This window comes from Lithobates pipiens, unplaced genomic scaffold (assembly GCF_037356315.1).
Source record: "Lithobates pipiens isolate NorthernLeopardFrog02 unplaced genomic scaffold, aLitPip1_a1.2 Scaffold_18, whole genome shotgun sequence".
NCBI classification, from domain to species: domain Eukaryota; kingdom Metazoa; phylum Chordata; class Amphibia; order Anura; family Ranidae; genus Lithobates; species Lithobates pipiens.
This window is the reverse complement of record NW_027507758.1, coordinates 189,131,090-189,152,363: the sequence shown is the minus strand read 5'-3', so window position 1 is coordinate 189,152,363 and position 21,274 is coordinate 189,131,090. Positions and strand designations below refer to the sequence as shown.

At 45.8% G+C, this 21,274-nt stretch overlaps 1 protein-coding gene across 1 annotated transcript in view; it reads left to right on the top strand.

Moving 5' to 3' along the window:
• Nucleotides 1-21,274, top strand: part of LOC143987598 (interferon-induced, double-stranded RNA-activated protein kinase-like) — a 329,449-nt gene that overhangs the window by 90,401 nt on the left and 217,774 nt on the right. The window contains exons 4-5 of the mRNA XM_077486452.1: nucleotides 4,516-4,619; nucleotides 20,378-20,513. Coding sequence (XP_077342578.1) covers nucleotides 4,516-4,619; nucleotides 20,378-20,513 — 240 coding nt within the window. The remainder of the gene's footprint in view (nucleotides 1-4,515; nucleotides 4,620-20,377; nucleotides 20,514-21,274) is intronic.

Here is a 21,274-nt window from a genome sequence, read left to right as displayed (position 1 = left end):
AGTTCTTCCTTCAGGCCACCAAACTGATCCTGCAGAGTATAAACTGAAGCTGTGCATCGCTGTACTGCCCTCAGTATGTCTGCTAGGGAGGGCTGAGCTGCTTCCTCTCCCTCATCCTCCTCCATGTCAGGAAGGCTCTGGCTGGGGGACGCTACAGGGCCCTGTGCATTGCTCCCCTCCTCCTGCTGAGTGTGGAAAACCGCAGGGGTGGCCGACATGTCCTCCCCGCTCCCCTGGGCCGTCTGGGGCACAATTTTCTGAGCGTCCCTCGGGGGGTCTTTCACTGTACTTGTAGGGGTCTTAGGAGTCTTACCGGAATCTTTAAGCTTCTCCTTGCCACGAGCACGCTGTGAGAGAGGAGCTGCGGCACCATGTTGGGAATCTGGCGTTCCGGTCTCCGCGTTTTTTCGGGTCAGCATGATCTCCCCAGACCTCGGCAGCTACTCCAGGCACACCAGTGGGGACCCCTGTGCTGAGTTCAGCCCGATTTCGGGTGTTTTAGCTGGCTGGGAAGAGGATCTTTATAGGATCAGTGCGGGAGCTCCGTGATGCACGTCCTCTCACATGCCGATCTCAGCCACGCCCCCCCTTTTTTTTTTAAATAGGGATCTTTCCTCTGCCCTCAAAGCATCTGACCACACCAAGATCGGTGTGATAAAATGCTTTGCCAATTTCCCAATGGCACTGTTTATATCCGGCGAAACCTAAGTCATGAAATGCTTGCAGCTTCCGGTTTTTTAGGCCATAGAGGTGATTGGAGCCGTTCTGGCCTCTGATCAGCTCTATGGTCAGCTGGCAGAACCACCGGCTGCATTGTCGGTTTCCCTGTTGGGACAGGAGAGCCCCAAAAAAACATTGAAGATGGTGGGGGGAACGTTCCCTCCCACTGCTTGTAAAAGCAGTCTAGAGGCTAATTGGCTGCACTAACATTACAGTATAACAATAAGACATACCATACCTGCAAAGCAAATACAATAAAGCATAGTAAAAATAAAAAAAATTTTAACGCAATCTGTGCCTAAAAAATATATGCTGAAGCATGGGAGCAATCCACCACAAATGTTAGGAGCAAATCGCTCCTCCACCCCTGCCCCCATGCTTCGGCATATATGCTCTTTTTCTTAACTGTGGTGGTGAAATCACCTCCTCCAGCGCTGGAGTCATGGCTTTATGTATAGTGGGAGCAAACGCTGTTGCTGTCAGAATAAATAAACCCGGGCTGCAGCTGAATGGTGTACCTGCTAAGCAAATGATGGTTAACAATAAAACAAAGTAACATTAAACTATAACATTAAAGTATAACAGTTAGGCCCCTTTCACACTGGGGCGATGGGTGCGTCAGCGGTAAATTGCTACTATTTTTAGCACTTCAGTCAGTCAGTAGAGCCGCGCTGTCCATTGATTTCAATGGGCAGGAGGAGCGGTATACAGACCGCTCCTTAACCTCTCCAAAGATGCTGCTAGCAGGACTTTTTTTAGTGTCCTGCCAGCGCACTGGGCTTTCACATTGGAGAGACAGGAGCGGCTGTTTCAAGGCGCTATTTTTAGCACTGTAGCACCTGTCAAGCGTCCCATTGTGAAAGGGGTCTTAGACACACCATAGCTGCAAATCAAATACAGTAAAACATAGTAAAACTAAAACATTACAGTTCTAAAATACAGTAACAAGAGAGAGAACAATAGGGAGTGAACGTAAGAGAGAAGAAAAAATAAAACAACTATTTTTGGCTTTTTAAATTTTTTGTGTATTATTTTTTTTTTTTGCACTTTTATATAAACTGTAAACATTTCAGATTAGGGTCTCTCAAAATGTGATGGCCATCTCATCTTGCGAGACCCTGTGTTAGTGTGCCTAGGACTGGTGTGTGGTAGCGTTTGGTTGGTCAGGACAGGAGGGACAATAAAGGGTGGGTTTCATGCCTATATCCTCGCTTTCTACAGACACGACATCTTGTTTGGGGGTCTCTTTTGGTGGGGATACCAGGGAGGACTTGTGGAAAATTCCTCCCATGCAGCCGGCGCACTGCATTTGGATTGGGAAGTTACTTACGGCATATTACTCGGCATATGGCGAATTGGGTCAGTGGACTAATATGACCACAACTCACTCTTTTTAGTTATACCCATGAGGAGGGATAGGTCCAGAAATGTCTTAAATTTGGAAACCGTAAAAGGTTTCCATTCTTTGGCAAGAGTCAAATGGGGATTAGCTGCGATGAATTGACCAGCATATAAATTGCTTTGTTCCACAATAGATCTATAGAGATCTTCCGGGAAAAACAGAGAATAATAATCAAGTGACGTAAAATTAACTGTTTCCACCTGAATTCCGGGTTGGTCAGTGAATGGGGGAAGTACGGGTGCTGCAGTAATGGTGGGCTCCCAATTTGTATTGGCAAATGAAGCAGGATGGGCACTATGGGCTCGACGGACCTACCTTTTGTCTTCCTGGTAGCTGCAGGACTCTACTCATGCTAGCCACCTCACCAGCTTGAACTGCACTTATGAGACTCGCCATGTCACCATGTGATACTGCAGTGCTGTATGTACGACTAGGATGTACTAGGCCACTTGTGCTTGCCAGTTTACTGGCACAGTGATGTAGTGGGTAACACTCTCGCCTAGCAGTAAAAAGGGTCACTGGTTCGCATCCCAACCATGACACTACCTGCCTGGAGTGTTACATGTGCTCCCTGTGCCTGCGTGGGTTTTCTCCGGGTACTCCGGTTTCCTCCCACACTCAAAGGACATGCTGGTAGGTTAATTGGCTTCTGTCCAAAATTGACCCTAGTATATGAATGTGAGTTGGGGACCTTGGATTGTGGGCTCCTTGAGGGTAGGGACCGATGTGGGTGTGCGATGTATGTGTGGAGTGCAGCGTAAATGGATGGCTATGAGTACCTTAAATAAATAATATAATAGATGAGCATCTTAATGAGACACAATGTACAGGGATAGGGAGAATTGTAGATATGCACCTACACTCACTCAGCTTGAGCTTGATGGACTGGTGTCTTTATTCAACCTTGCTCACTATGTAACATTGAACTACTGGCTCTCTGCTCCATACGAAAGCCCTGCGGTTCTTGCACCTCAACGACAGCAGAAGAACAGGGTCGGGTATGCCTGACCTTGGCAGGGACCACTATCCTGTCGTTAGAGCTATCTATCAGGGTGCCGCTGCTGTGTACTGGAAGCCTGAATCTGACAGATGGGTGATTTCCTCTGACCTATTTGTCATTCTCAGAAATGTGTAGGCCTCTTCACTAGTGTACCTTTGATTTTACATTTTGGTCTCTAAATTTACTGGTACAGTAGTGAGACTCACAGGAAAAAGAGCTTCTGACTGTCGGTGACTGCTTCAAACGCTACCAAAAAAACTGTTAGCGTTTGCAGGGATCAGGCCTGACTCTGCGAATGCTGCAGTTGTGTGTTGTTGTTTTTTGTAAGTGACGATGATCGATTGATACTGTACTTGGGGGGGGGGGGGGGGCTGGGCTGAGGGGCTAAATGCAGGTGCTAGCAAGTATCTTGGCTGATCCCACTAACTTTGAGTTTTTGGGAACCCTAAACTACTGGGGACGTTAATATAGTCCTGATCAGATGAGATATTGATCTGTTCAGACACTATACTACTAAGGGAGGTATATGGTACGTGCATGGTTGTTAGCGCTACTAGCACTAATCTGACACTGCCTGAGGTGACATAGACCCTGACTGACGCTAAAACCTTACTGATGTCACCTGACGCTATAAAAATATCTAACTAGCGTCACCTGTGACACTATTACGGTGATCACTGGTGACAGGGGGTGATCAAGGTGTTAAACCTTTATTAGGGGGGTCCCTAGACCTATCTGGGCCTACTACTAATTACCCTAATGCTGATTAGTGCCACTAATGACACCAGTACAAAGAAAAATATGAACACTGCCCTGGGTGACAGTGACAGGGAGTAAAGGAGTTAACTGGGGGGGGGGGGGGGGGGTCGATCAGGGGGTGAAATAGATGCCTATGTGTACTGATGTTAGTGTAGTGTTGGTGCAACTCACAGCTAGATGTTATCTCTCCTCTCTCTGGAACGAAAAGGATTCCAGAAGGAGAGACTACATCACTTCCCCTGCCTGTGTTTACACTTACACAGGCAGGAGAGAATTTCATTTGTCAGGAATGATCAGCAGGCCCAGGCCAAAAACCATTGGTCTGGGCCTGGAGACTGATACAACAAATCTGATCGTTGCGGCCGCCGTAACATAACGTTGATTCACTCACTTGTGCCATTCTGCTGCAGTAAAACTGTGGCGGCGGGTCGGGAAGCGGTTAATATTTTGAAGGGTCCATATGACTTCTAACAGCAGCCCTGGTAACATGTATACTCTTAATGTACAGTAAAACTATTGTTCAAAAACTAACAATGGGTTAAAACAGGTTATTGTGTATAGATTCCATAGAAAATTTTATTTTTGCATGACTGGCTTTTTTTTTCTCTTTTTTTCTTTCCTTTTTTCTGTGTAGTTTCAGCCTGATTTTATTTCTCTGCTGATTCAATTCTGTAACAATAAAGGTTGGACTTTCAACTTTGTGAACGCTGATCGCATTGGACTTGCACATGCTCTCGAGTAAGTAACAATTCTGTAAATGCTAGCTATACTGTTATTTAACTGAACACTTTGAGCCTTGAACAAGGAAAGGTTTTGCACTCAGTAAAATGTATGTATAACCATTTTTTAAATTTTTGATAAGAGTAAGGAAGAGTTAAGAACCATCAGTTTATTTTTTCTGTGTTCCACTGGGGTGAGTTCCCTTCATTTTCTGTCCTGGAAATCTGTGCATAGTAAGGGAAGGTACCATCTTAGCCCCTGTACACACGGTCGGACATTCTGCCAACCAAATCCGTCGGATTTTGTCCGACGGATTGTGTCCGAAACTGTTGCATACACACAGTCGGACCAAGTTGACGGAAAATCCGATCATTCAGAACGTGGTGACCTTATTTAGTTACGATGGAACTACGTTCAGGCTAGTAGCCAATAGCTTTGGTCTAGGAATTTGATCTGAGCATGCGTGGCACTTGGTCCGATCAAAATTCTCTACACATGATCGGAGTATGTCCGATCGAACCAGTTGGTCGGAAAACATTTCCAACATGTTGGAAAATTGGGTCCAACGGATATTCAGACGAAATCAGTCCGATGCATACCACACACAGTCGGATTATCAGACAACACGGTCCGATAGGACACATTCCGACGGATTCTCCGACCGTGTGTACAAGGGCCTAGACTTCACTTTAAGTGGATTCCTCACTGAAAGATCTCCCCTCAATTGTTGTATTCCTCCCTAACTCTAAAACAAGGAATATTTTTTTATACATACAAATACTGTAGATGCTGACCTTTTAATAAAAGGACACTTACCTGTCCAGAGATCCAGCGCCCATTCCCACCCAGTTCTTTGCTGGTCTATGGTTCCCCAGCGCCAGCATGTTTACTAAGGAAAGCTGGCTTGCGGATGCACAGCCAGCTTCCCACTGTGCACATGCGAGCTGCACTTTTTGAATGGTCCTGCATTCTTCTTGTACATGTGTCCCAGAAGGCTTTGGGCAAAGGGGAGGAGGCCAAACTTCTGTTCAGATCGCTTAGGCGATATGGGCAGAAATGGGAGTGGGTACTTGTCAAAACTAGGTACCCGTTCCCCCTCAAAAGATACGTTTCCAAAAGTGGTGGAGGAGAGAGGAAGGAGGTTGAAAATCAGAACTTCCCCTATTTGGTGAAATTACCCTTTAACTATGTAAATATTTGAGCACAATCTACCAACAATGAACCAGTAATGTGAACATTACGAACAGTTGATGCATAAGCTCCATCTTTTGAACCGTTAGAATGTCCTGAACAGCTCTACTGAATATTGCACCAACATTTGGCAAAAACATGATAAAAATATAAGAGCTTTGTATTTCTAGTTTGCTCTAGCTCATTCTCCAGTAGCACACAGACAGTCTGACTATTGTACTAGGCTGACTATTATTTTGCAGACTTTGCAAATATAACCTTGTTCTTAGTTTTTCCATAGAGCTATACTAAAATCTTTATGGGCTCTAACATACCATATTAAAGTGGACCCTCACTCTCTTTTCGCATATTGCATTATATGGGGCTTTCCCTCTCCCTTTCACATATTTATAAACTATTTTATTTTATTTTTGGGTAGCAAGTATTTTGGCCATAAGGTACTTGCTCCCACTTCCCTATTCCTCGCTTAGACGAGGATGACGTTTGTAGGGACCGCCACTTCTTTTACCCGCAGCCTCATGGGGCACACACACACATCTCAAGAGGCTACAGGACAGTCTCCTCTAATCTGCACGTTTCATGCATGGGCAGTTGGGAACTGGTTATCGCCGATCAGGAAGTCATAGCCAGCTCCTGAATCCAAGATGAATATTGAATACATCTCTGAAGATTTCAGCACTGGACACTGTGGTCTGGTAAGTATCTATTTTGCAAAAGTCAGCAGCTACAGTACTTGTAGCTGCCGAAGTTACATTTTGCAGACCCTGCTGAAGTTTCTCTTTAAACCATATGGCTCTCTACAGAGAAGAAAAAAAGAAAGCTCCCTTGATATTCCTACAGATGTGAATTTTCTAAAGACCAGCCCTCTATTTGCTGGCAGGGAGTGAACACATCAAATGGGATACCGGGCTGCCTTCTTCTAACTGTGCATATAACATTTACTCAGCAAATTTCTTATTTCTTTATCATACATCACAGGACACAGAGCGAGTTATTATAATAACTACTTGGGCTATATGCCACCTATAGGTGAATGGACACTGGTAGATCAATCAGAATAATCAAACAGGAAGTCTCCCCCTATATAACCCCTCCTACACATGAAGCAAATCAGTTTTTTCACCAGTGTCTATAAGCTGGTGGTCACTGATGTGATACATGTGCTCTTGGAGGTCTGGACAATTATATTAAGAAACATGGACTTCAATCAGATCCATTTGAAGAAGCTGTCAGCCAAAATGAATGGTACCCAAGCCTCATTGGAAGGAGAGAATATTCCTTGTGGGTTTGCCTGTAATGCAGCCTTACGGCGTTGGACCCTGCGTAATGGAACCCTATATGTGCGTTTTTTGTTCTGACCAAGGAACTTTCCTGCAGGATGCTATACAGGTCCAGGGGAGTGAACCTCAGATTAAGGGGGACCCAGTCTCTGAAGGTCTTTTATTACAAAGCTTGCCGTGATGGGAGAGGATTGGACTCCTGTTATGTTCAGAGTCCTGCAGCAGTAATGGTAACTCTGCATTTTTGCAGTTTCTCTTTAAAAAAAAAAAGAAAAGGAGATATCTGACTGTCTGTTATCCCCGTGGCTACTGGGGGCAGTGTGCTGGGTGTAATTCTTAGTCGCGTGGGCTGCGGTTTCTCCTCCAGCCACTAGAAGGGTGCAGGCTCGCTCAGCATGGCCTATTTTTATATAGGCAGGAAGTGGAATGGCGGCCATGTTGCCATGTGGTTGATGGGCCTCTGGAGACATAGTAGCCCATGGATGCTAACAAAGTGTCAGTACTTACTATAGGAGAACTGTGTGGACAAGTCATGATTATATGCTGCATATTTACTGCTTAATCCGGGGGACTGTACAACCGTATGACGATACACCCCTGGACGGATAGCAGTTCACTTTAAAGTGTTTTTCTCTTGCGTTCACCGACTGACACAGCTCCTTTCTTAAACCATTGGGTTGTTACGCCACATTCAGGAGAGGACTAGGCATAACATGTTAACATGTGATAATAAAACTAGAACTTGCTAGTTCCGCCCGAGGGGCGGTCCCTTAGGTAACAACCCCTCAACCTGCTACTGCAGCTTCAGTTTTTTTCTGCCTAGTGAAGGACCTAGGAACCCTGCGGGCCCATCGGTCCGTGGATTTTTCTACAGATGCTTTGCTTTTTGCGCAAGATTAAAAATCCTGTGATCTGCTATCAACAGCTGGGTGGGTGACAGGCTGGATACCCTTATCCTTGTAGTCTCCCCAGCCTGCCCAGCAAGCGTGTGTAGACCAGAGCTCCACGATGGGTCGGCCATGACATGCCCCAGCTCCAGGTGTGGTCGGTGAGCATATATGCTCCGGGGCACACATATGACTGGGCTACTGATGTCTGCATCACAGTGTGCCGGGCCAGCAGCCACCCTTTACTGATCAGAGAGTGGGTCTTTGATGGAATGTCTCCCAGCTCTTCATGACTGGTAAGTACAGCTCTCCTTGCCTCAGTGGGGCTGAGCAGCTGGGCATTCCCTCGGAGGTTGATTCTGGGGTCGCTCACCTCACTCTCTCTTCTCTCTGTCCCTATCTTCCCTCCCCCCTTCCCTGCAGGGGATGTTGCATAGGCTGCTGAGCTTTGTGTGTGCCATAGGATGGGGCTGTCCGGGGGGGGGGGGGGGGGCTCTCACCTGTGGGGGACTGTGCTGGATGGCTGTGCCCTGGATGTGTGTAGGTCTCTCCCTGGAGGTGTCTGGAGGCTGTCTGTTGATCACTGTAGCGCTGTTTCACCACCATTTTTCTGCCTGTTTTTTCACTATCCCTCATGGTATACAGTGCTCGGCGGCCATTTTTGGTGTGACCAGGGAGCAGCATGTTCTGTCTCCATCTTCCTGTAGTTCGGAGTTTATACTAGATGCTCGGTGGCCATTTTCTTGAAGCCTGAACAAGTTTTTTCAGTTTCAGCACCATTCAGAGCAGCTCTGCACAGAGTGGTGTGGTCTCCTATGCATCTGGGAGCTGACACAGGCACTCTTAGCTGGATGGCACAGAACTCAGTCAGGGTGGTGAGTCCTGCGGGAAGAGCCCCTCAGCTAGCAGCAGTTAGGAGGGTGAGACCATCACTGTCCTAAGTCCCCAACAGGTGGCAGACAGGGTAGGGTCAGCATGGCTTCAGAAACTGGTGTTTCTTCCCCCGAAATCCAGGCAATTGCAACCGGTTCGCCTGCAGACAGTGCAGTGCCTGTGGACGCTTTGTCGGCGGTCCTCAATTAGTTCATTGCCAAGATGGAGGCGGTGCGTGGGCGCAAAGGTGGTAAAAAACGGCCCCTGCCCCCCCGTCCTCCAGGGAGAGCTCTGACGCAGACTCGGGCCCTGCTGAGGCTGGTGACCCCTGATCTGTACTTTCAGATGACGCTGACCAGGACCAATCGGACAGTCAGGATGAGTCCCCGTCCGGGTCCGTGCGCGACAAATCGCTTGTTGGAGCACTTATCACAGCTGTGCGTGATACCCTGAAAATTCAGGAGCCAGCAGATCCCTCTGCTAATGTAGTGGTCCCTTTTAGGTCCCGTAAGCCAGCCCATACACCTAAGGTGTTCCCATATCTGACTTATTTTGATAAGATCATTTTTAAAAGATTGGGGTCAACCGCAACTGACCTTTTCGGTCCCCAAATAACCTAACCCCTTTGAGGAGAGCCTTCTCAAAAAGTGATCAGCTCCTACTGTCGTGGACCCCCCAGTATCCAGGTTAAACAAAGTAACCACGATTCCGGTAGAGGGGGCTCCTGCCTTTAAGGATCCCACGGACAGGAAGGTCGAGGCAGTGGCTCGTTCCTTGTTTACAGTTGTGAGGTCAACAATGCGACCAGTACTGGCATGCGCACTTGTGTCAGACACTTAATGAGTGGGCTTCTCCTGTCTGTGTGGAACTAGCAGACCAATTAGTGCAAGGCCTTAACTACATTTGTGACGCGGCCCTGGATACTATTCCTCTGTTATCCAGGGCTTCAGTGTCAGCAGTGGTGCTGAGGCGCCTGATTTGACTAAAAAGCTGGTCTGGATTTGTCTAAAAAGCTGGTCTGCTGACCAGGCATCTAAAAAAGCCCTGATGGATCTTCCCTTCCTTGGTGACCGGCTCTTTGGAGCCTCATTAGATGACATTATTAAAAATGCCACAGGTGGTAAGAGTACACTACTCCCACAGGCCAGGAAGGCTAAGGAGCCACGCCGTAGGCAAGGGCCCTCAATTTCCGCTCACAAAAGTATTTTTCGTCCGCTGGGGCTTCAGCTAAGTGTCCCCAGCCCGACAGATTGACCTCTGAGGGACAAAAGCGTCCCTGGAACTGCAAGCCTGTGAGCAAAAGTGCTACCGCATGAAGGTTTGCCCCCGCCCGCAACATGGGTGGGGGGGTCGCCTTCGGGAGTTTGCAGCCCGGTGGGCCTCTCGGCTGTCCGACCACTGGGTCTGCGATCTGATTTCCTCCGGCTACAAGATAGTTCCTCTCTTGGCTGAAAAACAGATTCTTCCCCTCCAGCATACCCGTACTCACGGCTCGCTGGGAGGCCCTATTGGGGGCAGTAAGGGACCTGCTGAGTCGCGGGGTGATCGTACCTGTTCCGGAATCGGAACGTTTCTAGGGGTTCTACTCAAACCTGTTTGTAGTCCCCAAAAAGGAAGGGGTACTTCCAATCTTGGACCTAAAAGCCCTCAATTACTTTGTAAAAGTAAAGAGGTTCAGATGGGAATCAGTTCGCTCAGTAGTCGCTGTACTCCATCAAGGGGTCTCCCTGGCGTCTTTGGGCATCCAGGATGCGTACCTGCACATACCCATATGCCTTTAGCATCAGAAGTTTCTGCGTTTTGTAGTTGGGGAAGCCCACTACCAGTTTGTGGCTCTCGCTTGTGATTTGGCATCAGCCCCCAGAGTCTTAACCAATGTATTGGCTCCTGTTTTGGCGTTGCTGCGGCAACGCGGGATCGCGATTGTGGGTTACCTAGACAATCTCCTCCTGCGAGCATCTTTCGCCTCAGAGTTAGAGGAGGATGTGGTGATCACCATGCATACCCTGCAGGAATTTGGGTGGCTGTTTGAACCTAAAGAAGTAAGTGATTGTACCAACTCAGCATTTGGAGTACCTAGGCTTACTGCTGGACTCCATGAAAGCGAGAGTGTTTCTCCCTTCAGACAAGCTGCAGACTCTTAGAGCCACGGTAAAACTGCCGATGAACCGCAGGTGGTCGTCGCTCTGCTCCTGCATGCGAGTCCTGGGACTCATGGTGTCCTCCTTCGAGGCAGTACAGTATGCCCAGTTTCACACCAGAGTCTTGCAGAAGGAGATTGTGACAAAGTGGGACAAATCTCCGTTGTCCCTGGATCAGCAGATTCAGGTGAGCTAGTTAGTCAGGGATTCCCTGCTCTGGTGGCTGAGGTCCCCGGCACTTCAGTCCAGGAAGTCGTTCCTACCTCTGAAATGGACATTGATCACAAAGGATGCCAGCCTGACTGGCTGGGGTGGAGTAATGGGAGTTCAGTTGACCCAGGGCTTCTGGTCAGTGAAGGAATCCAAGTTGCCAATCAATCTGCTTGAGCTGAGAGCTCTCAGGCTATGCCTTTCCACATGGTCGATAAGACTTCGAGGGCTTCCGATCAGGATCCAGTCAGACAAAGCCACGGCAGTGGCATACGTTAATCACCAAGAAGGAACAAGAAGCTTGGGCGCCGGACGGGAGGTCGTTCACATCCTTCAGTGGGCAGAGAGACATGTACCGGCCCTGTCGGCCATTTACATCCCGGGAGTGGAGAACTGGCAGGCGGACTACATAAGTCACCAGATACTGGACCCAGGAGAATGGGCGTTGCATCCGGAGGTGTTCAGGCTACTGTGTCTGCGATGGGGCACACCAGATATGGATCATCTGGCCTCATGTCTCAATTGGAAGGTGCCAAGATTCGTGTCCAGGACAAGAGATCTTTGGGCAGACACGTCAGACGCACTGGTGGTTCCGTGGGATCAGTACCAGCTGATCTATACCTTTCCTCCGCTGAAACTGTTACCACGTCTGCTCCGTAGAGTGGAGGCCGAGGGGATTCCAGTAATACTGATTGGCCCCAGCGTCCCTGGTACGCAGACCTAATGTGCCTGGTGGCGCACACCCCATGGCTACTGCCATTACGAGAGGACCTTCTGTCTCAAGGTCCAATTCTCCATCCTGCTTTACCATCGCTGGTTTTAACGGCATGGCTATTGAGAGCCAGGTGTTGAGGAACTGGGGTCTTTCGGACTCAGTGATTCCAATTATGTTGAGAGCACGGAAATCTTCTTCTCTGAAGATATATCATTGTACCTGAAAGGCCTACATCTCCATGTGTGAGGAGAAAGGATAGTGTCCATGCTCTTTTTCTATATCCAAGATCCTGCTGTTTCTACATCAAGGAGTAGACCAGAAATTGGCTTTAAGCATCATTAAGGGACGAATTTCAGCTTTGGCGTTCTTTTTTCAGTGACCCCTGGCATCTCGCTCTCTAGTGAGCACTTTTGTTCAAGGGGTCCGACATGTAGTTCCTCTGGTGCGTCCACCATTACCCCCGTGGGATCTGAACCTGGTGTTATCGGCGCTTCAAAAACCGCCATTTAGTGTTGAATCCACAACCTTCTTTTCTGCCGAAGGTGGTTTTGGCATTCCACATCAATGAAGACATTGTGTTACCATCTCCGTGTCTTAAACCGACACATCCTAAGGAGGTGGCCCTTCATTTCCTGGACGTGGTTCGGGCTCTGAGTGTGTATTTGTCTGCTACGGCTCCCTTTCGGAAGTCAGACTCCTTGTTTGTTTTGGTGGCTGGTCCAAAAAAAGGCATGGCGGTCTCGTCGGCCACCGTTTCCAGGTGGATCAGACAGATTGTAGTACAGGCCTACGCCTTGAAGGGGCAGGTGCCCCCCTTTCCGGTCACTGCCCACTCCACAAGGTCAATCGGAGCGTCTTGGGCCTTCCGACATCAAGCGTCTGTCGCTCAAGTGTGTAAAGCGGTGACTTGGTCGTCTGTTCACACCTTTACAAAATTGTACAAGGTAGATGTCAGTGCATTGGCTGATGCCTGTTTTGGCCGCAAAGTTTTGCAGGCGGCCGTATAATTGCAATTGCACTTAAATTTTTTCCTGTTTTTTTTGGTAAAAGCACAGTACCTTTAAGTAAATGCACTGTTGCATTTGTTACCGCAGTTCTGATGCGGTTTGGAGGTAGTGACTCCCAGTTGAGGAGCACCCTGTTTTTTTGTAGGTAAAAAAATAAAGTTTTTGGCTATTCCCACACACTGTTGTTTTTTGTGGGTAAAATTGTTATACTAGTTCCCACATTCCTTTGTGGGTGAAGTTTTATGCTGGTTCCCCACCCCTCATTTTGTCACTGCTTGGGGATGTCCCAATGGTCTAAGAAAGGAGCTGTGTCAGTCGTTGAATGCAAGAGAAAATAGGATTTTTTGTGCTTACCGTAAAATGCTTTTCTCTGTAGTTCACCGACTGACACAGCACCCTCCCCTCCTATTTTTGTCTACGTTATACTGCTTGTTGACATACTGAAGCTGCAGTAGCAGGCTGAGGGGTTGCTACCTAAGGGACCACCCCTTGGGCGAAACTAGAAAGTTCTAGTTTTATTATCACATGTTCTGCCTAGTCCTCTCCTGAAGGTGGTGTAACAACCCAATGGTCTAAGAAAGGAGCTGTGTCAGTCAGTGAACTACAGAGAAAAGGATTTTACGGTGAGTACAAAAAAATCCTAATTTTCCTGCTCAGAAGGCAGGTACAGTGTAATATACATGCTTGCAAACTAGTTGCTTAACCACTTACAGACCGGACCATTTTGCTGGTCAAAGACCAGACCACTTTTTGCGATTTGGCACTGTGTTGCTTTAACTGACAATTGCGCGGTCATGCGACGTGGCTCCCAAACAAAATTGACTTCCTTTTCTTCCCCACAAATAGAGCTTTCTTTTGGTGGTATTTGATCACCCCTGCGGTTTTTATTTTTTGTGCTATAAACAAAAATAGAGCGTCAATTTTGAAAAAAAGCATTATTTTTTACTTTTTGTTATAATAAATATCCCCCAAAAATATATAAAAAAAACATTTTTTTCCCTCAGTTTAGGCCGATACGTATTCTTCTACATATTTTTGGTAAAAAAAATTGCAATAAGCGATTATTGATTGGTTTGCGCAAAAGTTATAGCTTTTACAAAATAGGGATAGTTTTATGGCATTTTTATTAATAATTTTTTATTATTTTTTTTTTTTACTAGTAATGGCAGCGATCAGCGATTTTTATTGTGACTGCGACATTGCGGCGGACACATCGGACATTTTTGACACATTTTTGGGACCGTTATTATATAGCAGTGATTCCTGTGTAAATGACACTGGCAGTGAAGGGGTTAACCAGTGGGTGGCAGTGTAGGGGTTAAGTGTCCCTAGGGGTGTGTTACTAACTGTGGGGGGGCTGGGCTTTCATTTAGTGAACACTGATCTCTGCTCCAATCACATGGAGCAGAGATCAGCGTCACTAGTTGCTAGGCAGAATGGAGAAATGCTGTTTACAACGGCATTTCTCCATTCAGCCGTCCCGTGGGATGATCGCGGGTATGCCCGCAGCGATCGAGTCCGCGGGACCCGCGACCGGACTCACGGGGGTCCCGACCGGCACGCAAGCGCGCCGACACGCGAGCGATGGCAGGGCGGCATTGAAGATTGGACGTACCTGTATGCCAATATGCCTGCCCGTGCCATTCTGCTGGCGCACATCGGCGTGCCCTGGTCGGGAACCGGTTAAAGGCATGTTTAAATATACATGTTTGGAAAAACATGGGCATGAGAGCACTTTAAGGAGTTTTGTCTCCAGTATAGTGTGGTCTTGCAGAAGCTTCTTTTTTCACTGCTCCGAAACAGCATAGATGCTGCATTGGATGCATATGTGCTTGGCTAAATCCTGCAGGACTAGTATGGGGCCAGCTGCAGTTAAGCAGGTGCATGCTTGCAAACTAGCTAAAATGCACGGTTGCTGAAATGCACGATTGCTGAAATGCATGGTTGCTAAAGATACATGTTTATATATATTCACATAAAGATACATATATACACATGTTTGCATAAGGATACATGGTTGCACAAAGATGCATGTTTATACATGTTTGCATAAATATACATGGTTGCATAAAGATACATGTCTACATAAGATGCATGTTTATCCACGTCTGCATAAATACGTGTTGTGTAAACACATTTCATAAACGCATGCTTGTGTAAATGCATGTTTCAATGGGCACATATTGTATAAATGCATATTTACAGAGATGCACGCTTTCAGCTTTTGCCTAAATGCATAGTTGCATAAGCACATGCTTCCTTAAACGCATGCTTCCATAGATGCATAAACGCATGCTGGCACGTCTTCATTTGTACTGCATACGTATATGTTTATTCACACTAAACTGCATACATATGTGCTTATTTACATTAAGCTGTATACATAGGTACTTGTTTTCCTGGAACTACATAGATATCTGCTTATTTTCCTAGGATTGCATACATATGTGCTTATTTGCCTGGGACTACATGCATATGTGCTTATTTGCCTGGTACTGCAATACATATGTGCTTATTTGCCTGGGACTACATACATATGTGCTTGTTTGCCTGGGGGTGCATACGTATGTGCTTATCTGCCTAGGGGTACATGCTTATTGGCCTTGAACTGCATACATAAATGTCAAAAATGCTTGTATACCTGCATGTTTGCATAGCTAGGTACTTGCATAATGGCATACCTGGGTACCTGCATACTTGCATACCTAAGGGGTTGCATAGAGGTAAACCAGCATTGTTTTAGGCCTGCATCCTTGGAGCTTGGAGGACTGGCTAATATAGTTGCTGTGTTATTTACCTGTTATACAAGTTAAATGGTTCCAGAAAAGAGGCAGCCGGGGGAGGCAGGTGCAGTGCTCTCAGGTTCAGGGATCTGGCAGTGTCCACACTTCCGATGGACAGTGGTGTCGGTTGCATCTGAGTCACTGTGGTGTTTGGCATTGCAGTGTTACCTGTCACATTCATTTTTACTGCGGCCGCCTTAACTTTGATCATGCCTGATCTCGGTTGATCAAAGCCTAAGCAGGATCAAGCCTGGTTAGTATATGGATGGAAGACTGCCTGGGAATACCAGATGCTGTAAGCTTTTCCCCACCTGGGTGAGGGAGGCATCTGAGGCTGCTGTGTTTTGGGATTATGTCAGACCAGAAGATCTTAGGGCAGTCTCTGAGGTGGTTTGTTCCATCTTTAGCCGGCAGAAACCTGGTAGGTTAAGTGCACCTCTTGGGACTGTCTGGGTCTGCAACAGAGTCCTCAGTCTTTTGCATTGGCTCTTGGAGCAGAAGTTATGTGCTCATTATTGTGAGACAATTAAATGGTAGCAGTTCCAAAACCAAATACGGACATGAGGTCTATCTTAAGATCTCAAGCCATTGAACATCCTTCTGTTTCAGATAGGCTAGACTGTTCAGTGATGACCTCCTCTACAAGAGGTAGATTTCGGGGCCCATAATAGAGGTCGACCGATATGGGTGTTTCTCTGGCCAATGCGATATTTAGAAACCGCGGTGGCTGATGGCCGATATATGATGAACAATTTTTTTTTTTGGGCTGATATGTTAGGCTGATTTATTTTTATTTTTTTCCCCTTCATCTCATAAAATCTAACAGTTAGACCCCTTTCACACTGGGGCTTTTTTCAGGCGCTTTTGGGCTAAAAATAGCACCTGTAAAGTGCCTGCAAAACGGCTCCCCTGCAGTCTCAGTGTGAAAGCCCGAGTGCTGTTACACTGAGTTGAGGCGATGCGCTGGCAGGACTTTAAAAAAAAAAAGTCCGGCAAGCAGCATCTTTGGAGTGGTGTATACCGCTCCTCCACCACTCCTGCCCATTGAAATGAATGGTCACCGGTCCCGAAGCGCTTGCAATGCTATTCGGCAGCGGCACTTCAAAGGCACATTTAACCTCTTCCTCGACCGCTAGCTGGGTTATAAGCACCCCACTAGCAGCCAAATAGCGCAGCTAAAATGACGATAAAGCGCTGCTAAAACTAGCAGCGTTTTACCGTCAATGCCTGCCTGCTCCAGTGTGAAAGCAGCCTTCAGTAATAAGTGATACAGAAAATGTCTTGCATTTAAACATTTATTAAACAAAACAAACCTCCAATCAGTTCACTTGTATGTATAATTTAGATTAAAAAAAACTATATCTTAAATATTAAATACACAAGAACAGGTAATCAAAATTTTTGGAAGAAAAAAAATGGGCTAACTTTACTGTTTTAGTTTTTTTTTTTTTTTTTTTTTTTTAATCATTAGTGTATTTTTTCCAAAAACATTGCGTTTGGAAGACCGCTGCGCAAATACAGTGTGACATAAAATATTGCAACAACAGCTATTTTATTCCCTAGAGTCTCTGCTAAAAATATACATATAATTTTTGGGGGTTCTAAGTGATTTTCTAGCAGAAAATACAGGATTTTTACTTGTAAGCAACAAGTGCCAGATTTAGTCTTTAAATGGTTAAACTGAGAACTCCTACAAACAGAGTTCAGCCCATTGATGAGTAGAAACATTGTATCTCTTTGCTCTTTTCTTGGCAGGCTGCCCAGAGAGGAGAAACAAGTAAGAACTAGGGAACTTGCATTGACTTCTATTACAGAAGTCATTTGCAAGTTGCGCTGAAGTTATAATCGGCCTTTTTCATCAGCACAATCGGCCGATGCTGATTAAGAAACGCCAAAAATGGGCCGATATATCGGTCGACCTCTAGTCCATAATATTTGTTTCCAGGCTCATCAAACATTTCTGTAATTGCAGTGGAAAGCCATTTTTTTGTGAATCTTCCCTTTGGGTTGGCCATGGCTCCAGAGGGTTCACAAAGCATCTAGCTCCAGTGCTGGGCTTGCTGGAAACACCTCAATATTCATTACCTCAATAATCTTTGCTCAGGAAGCAGTCAATTCCAGGGTCCTTCAAAGAACGTTCCCTACATACAGTTGGTCTTGGTAGAGGATCATTCTTTTTGTCTGGAACTTGAAGATCCAGGCTTTGGATTGCTGGATGGCTCTTTTTCCAGCGTGTTGCAGAGCAAAAATTGGTGGTTGATATTCTTCCTTTTCAGGAATTTGGAAAATAACCACTGATGCCAGTCTCTCCAAGTTGATTTGAGGCTGGCTACAGTTCAGTGAGCTTGGTTTCCGCTGGAGAGAATACTGTCCATCAATGTCTTGGAATTTTTAACCAGTATGCCTTGCTCTGGATTATGGGACAAACCAGTTGTAGGTTCAATCCAGAAATGCCTCTGCAGGCATATATATCAACCACCAGGGCGGCACCAGAGGTCATGTGACTCAGGGAGGTGAACCACATTCTGTCGGGGACAGTACAAGTGCTCTCTCTATCACCAATACATATTCCAGGGATAGGGTGGTGGCAGGGGGAACTCTGCAGGGGAATCTACTAGATTCCAAGTCCTGCAACAGGTTGAGACGGGTGTGTGTGGGACAAGAGTCCCACTGACAATAGGGGTAGATGTACTGGTAACACCTTAGGGACCGATTCTCCCTTATTTGACATTTTTCCTCTATTTTGGCTTCTGACACATTTTTTGTGAAGAATCCGTGAGGTGGTAACACTGATATTAGTATTGGCCGAATTAGCCCAGGAGGGCTTGGTGCACTGACATAGCGAGTCTTGCGGGGGTTGCACCTTGGACTTTCCCAGTCCAGTGTTAAGGGTCAGAGTTCGCCCTATCCATTTTTTTTCCAGAGGCTGTTGTTTCTCACTCCTTGATTCATACTTCATACAGCATGTAACTTGGACAGTCCTGCCTGTTGGGCCATTCTTGTGTCCTTGGGACTTGAATTTGATTTTGACCAAGGCCACTTTTTTGAACCAATCGGGGGGGGGGGGGGAGATTGGGTTGGTCCTTTTATCTCAGAACATGGCTTCTTTGGTTGCTATCGCGTCTCTAAGTGGGGTGTCAGAGTTGGCGTCTCTTTCATGCAAGGAGCCATTCATGGTCTTGCATCATAAGGTGATGTTGCCTAAAGTGGTTTCTAGTTTTCACTTTAATCAGGACAGTCTCTTGCCTTTTCATTTTTTTTCTAATCCACAGTGGGCAGGAGAAAGATCGCTACATACTCTAGAGGTTGTTCAGGTGCTCAGGATCTACTTGAGTTGTCGACACAGGTCAGGAATCCTGGTTTGTGCTGCCAGAAGAGTCCAGGAAGTGCAGGCGGCATCCAGGTTGAATATTTAGCAGTGGATCTGGCAGTTTATCAATGATGCCTATGGTTTAAAGGGCAAAATCCCAGTTTTTTTTTTTCTGGGGAGAGATTCTCTGCCAGGTGTGGGGGAGTATTCCATGGCCATCCATCATCAGGTGTCAGTGGCCCAGGTGTGCAAGATCACTGTTTGATCTTTGTTTTATACATCTACAGGATTTTTACCAGATGGATGTCAATAACATAGAAGATACTTTCTTTGTCCTCAGCGTATTACAAATAGCAGTTTCTAGAGTAGGTCCTTCTCTGGTGGAAGTTTCTATGATTTTGTCTCCCTCCCCTCAAGGATATTGCTTTGGGATGTCCTAAGTAATTATTATTATAACCGGGTCTGTGTCCTGTGATGTACGATAAAGAAAATAGGATTTTTTTTTTCTACAGCTTACATATCAAATCCTTTTTTTGGAGAACATCACAGGACACAGAGGCCCCTCTCCTCTTTTTGGGAATTTATTGCTTGCTACAAAACTGATGTGCTTCCTGTGTAGGAGGGGTTATATAGGGGAGGACTTCCTGTTGGATTGTTCTGATTGATCTACCAGTGCCCATTCACCTATAGGTGGCATATAACTCAAGTCGTTATTATAATAACTGGCTTTGTGTCCTGTAATGTACTCCAAGAAAAGGATTTTACAGGTAAGCTGTAGAAAAAATCCTATTACGTGCTCCCAAGTAACATGAAGCTATGTGCTGTACAGAAGAAAGAATTAAAGTTACGCCAGCATTTCAAATTCCTTATATGTGCCTGCTGTACCACATACTTGGATGAAAAAGTCTCCTGTTCTTTTTGTATTGCTTCCTTTGTGTGAAATCCCTGGTTTTCCTGCCAGTCCCTCTGCTTTCCTGTTAAAAACTGACCACACTAAGCAAGGAAAGCACAGTGTGGTCAGTTCCCTAGCTGTGTTGTAAACTCAGTCTGCTCTCCTCCAATGATCAAACTTGTCCTGAAACGCCTCCTGCCTGCATAGCCTTTCCCTGGGAAGATCAGTGTGCTGTTGCTTCTCCTCCCCCCAGCTTTTATGCAGCTGAGAACAGAGGGAATGTGATCGCTTATAAAAAGGGAAATAAAGGTATTTATAATGTTTGTTTTTTATATCTATACACAAATGTTTGCCTTTCATTTTTAAAATGAATGGGTTGTTTTACAGGGTGATCGTTTACAATCACTTTAAGGTTACTATAATTGAGTCATATGGGTAAATTCTTTTGTTTTTTTATTAATTATTTACACAATTGTCTGCTTTTCAGGTTTGCTTGTAGTGTAGAAGCCAACAAAAAAATATTTCCTCAATCTAGTAGGAAGAAAACAAAAAAACTGTCAGAAAAGGAGGCTGCTTATTTAGCTCTTAAGGAGCTGAAGAAAGACTTTCCAGATGATATTCAGGTAATGAACATTTTATGTCCTACTGCACCTAGTTTTAATGCTGAACTCCAGGTAGTTATCTATTCAGTAAAACCGTTATTAAAGTGGTTGTAAACCCTTTACAACCACTTTTGCCTGCAGGCAAGCCTATAATAACTTGCACAGTTTAGGAGATATCCACTGTATACGCATTTGCCAACATCATCGGCACATGCACACTGAAGAAATGGCATGTATGTGCTGTTTATTCAGCTGCTTGCCGTGACCGGCAGCTCCTGCCAATGACGTCATCATGGCTCCGGCCGATCACAGCACCGGAGCCCGCGAACCCAGAAGTAACATTTCGTAAACATGTCGCCCGTCACATCGGTGTACGGGGACCGCTGCAACAGCATCGTTCTCAGGTATTTCCTAATGAGCTAGTATGCATTGCATACTAGTTCATTATGCCTTTGTCTTGCAGTTTTTTTTTTTTTGTAGCGTCTACAACCACTGTAAACACTTATATAAATATTCGTAACTCGCACATGCTGCATTGGCTCCAAAATCGAGGTATCCTTTGGCAAAACCAACATAGAAAGCTGATGTCTATTTGCTATGCAAAGTTTTTTTTTTTTCACAAGAAAAATGTTTATTCAATTTTTACAGTACAAGCGATGCATATACACAGTTGTTGACAGATAAATTATTGCATGAAATGTCACAAGACGATTGGTTTGCACATTTGAACAGGAGATAGGTGTTTGGAGTTGTTAAGTTACATCACATTAGGATATGAGTTC